General features: G+C 43.4%; 1 protein-coding gene across 1 annotated transcript in view; it reads right to left on the bottom strand.

The window, feature by feature from the left end:
* LOC118405004 overlaps window positions 1-1316 on the bottom strand; it is a 21631-nt gene extending 20315 nt beyond the window's left edge. The window contains exons 1-3 of the mRNA XM_035804404.1: window positions 986-1316; window positions 517-792; window positions 25-257 (exon numbers count right to left, since the gene is read on the bottom strand). Coding sequence (XP_035660297.1) covers window positions 25-257; window positions 517-792; window positions 986-1316 — 840 coding nt within the window. The remainder of the gene's footprint in view (window positions 1-24; window positions 258-516; window positions 793-985) is intronic.
* Between the last annotated feature and the right edge of the window lie 291 nt (window positions 1317-1607).

Below are 1607 nucleotides of genomic sequence, written 5' to 3'. Positions count from 1 at the left end.
AGATACACTGATGCTAAACTCGACCTGGGGGTTGGCCTGCACAGACCATGATAATGTCGCTGGGAGTCGTTGTAAGTAGAAGCGTTCGTTTAGCTCAATCCGACTGGGCACAGGAGCAGAGACATCCACCAGGCTGGTAAAGTCCGTTGTAGACATCATGCTGGTGTAGTCCGTTTGAAGAGAGGCCAGATGACGGCTGAAGTAGAGTTGGAAGATCTTGCGTATGACGCTGACTTGAAGCTCGCCAGGCAAGACCCCTGCAATAGAAATGGCTGCGTAAAAACTCGATTAATTAAAAGGCAAAAGTAAAGTTACCGCACAGATGTTGGAATTAAGTTGAATTTGAAAATACTTAGACTTCAAATTGTTAATCTATGATGCATCAAAATTGACCCCTCCCCCCAAAAAAACTTTGCATTAATTTGAATGGAAAATCAATAAAAATGTCTAGTGTCAATTTAAGCTACCAATTAGAAAACGAAATTAATGCTCAGTTACAATTTAAAAACAACAAACCTGTCAGACCCTGAGATATGTCTAGGTTGTCCAGTTCCGTCAGAATAAGCGCTGTATGTGTGACTCCCGGACCTTCCTTGTACACCAACACCCAGCGCTCCGACGTCAACTCCACATTGGCTGTTCCTAGGAGATTGGTCAGTGGCTGTCCGTCTTGGCTCTGCAGCTCTGTTAACGACTCCTGGAATTCTTCCAGTTGAAGTTCTTCGGACAGTGCAGCATCCAAGTTCGATTCCCAGTCTGCCACGTCAGCATGCAGAGTTGAGTAATCGAAAACTAAAGATAGAAATAGCAAAACAGCATATTTTCAGTCATCTGTTTCCGATGCACATTATAGTAATGACAACTTTCGCAAATTAAAAGAAAGAAACAAGGAATCATAGTCTTTCAAGGAAAACTATAGGCCTCATTTTCCCTATGTTTCAGGACAAGCTTAATCTTCAAAAGGAAGTCATGATTGTAGATCTACCTTCAACACTCGGTTGAGTAAAACTGACCAGAATGACTCTGTCAGTTGTACTTGGGGATACACTGATGCTAAACTCGACCTGGGGGTTGGCCTGCACAGACCATGATAATGTCGCTGGGAGTCGCTGTAAGTAGAAGCGTTCGTTTAGCTCAATTCGACTGGGCACAGGAGCAGAGACATCCACCAGGCTGTTAAAGTCCGTTGTAGACATCATGCTGGTGTAGTCCGTTTGAAGAGAGGCCAGATGACGGCTGAAGTAGAGTTGGTAGGCATTGCGTATGGCACTGACCACAACTTTTGCAGGCAAGACCCCTGTAGTAACGAAGAACATGCTTACTGAAGTTCAGTTTTCTTATCATCTGAAGCATTGATGAATCACGTAATTTTCAGGAGATATGTAAAGATTTAACAATTATTGTAGAAAAAACACTTTCTGTAGTTTTATCTAGTATATGGCCGGTATAACCACCCTTCGGTGTAACACACCAGCTTGGCAGGCACGGGGCGCGGCAGTAGCTGGTTATACATGTATTTGACTGAATGACCCGTCACACCTTACCTCTGCACATCTATTTTCAAGCGTTCTTTAAAAACTATACAGAGAAGATGCTCCTACTATCCT

This window comes from Branchiostoma floridae, chromosome 17 (assembly GCF_000003815.2).
Source record: "Branchiostoma floridae strain S238N-H82 chromosome 17, Bfl_VNyyK, whole genome shotgun sequence".
NCBI classification, from domain to species: domain Eukaryota; kingdom Metazoa; phylum Chordata; class Leptocardii; order Amphioxiformes; family Branchiostomatidae; genus Branchiostoma; species Branchiostoma floridae.
Note: the sequence above shows the minus strand (reverse complement) of the source record. Positions and strands in the feature narration are given on the sequence as shown.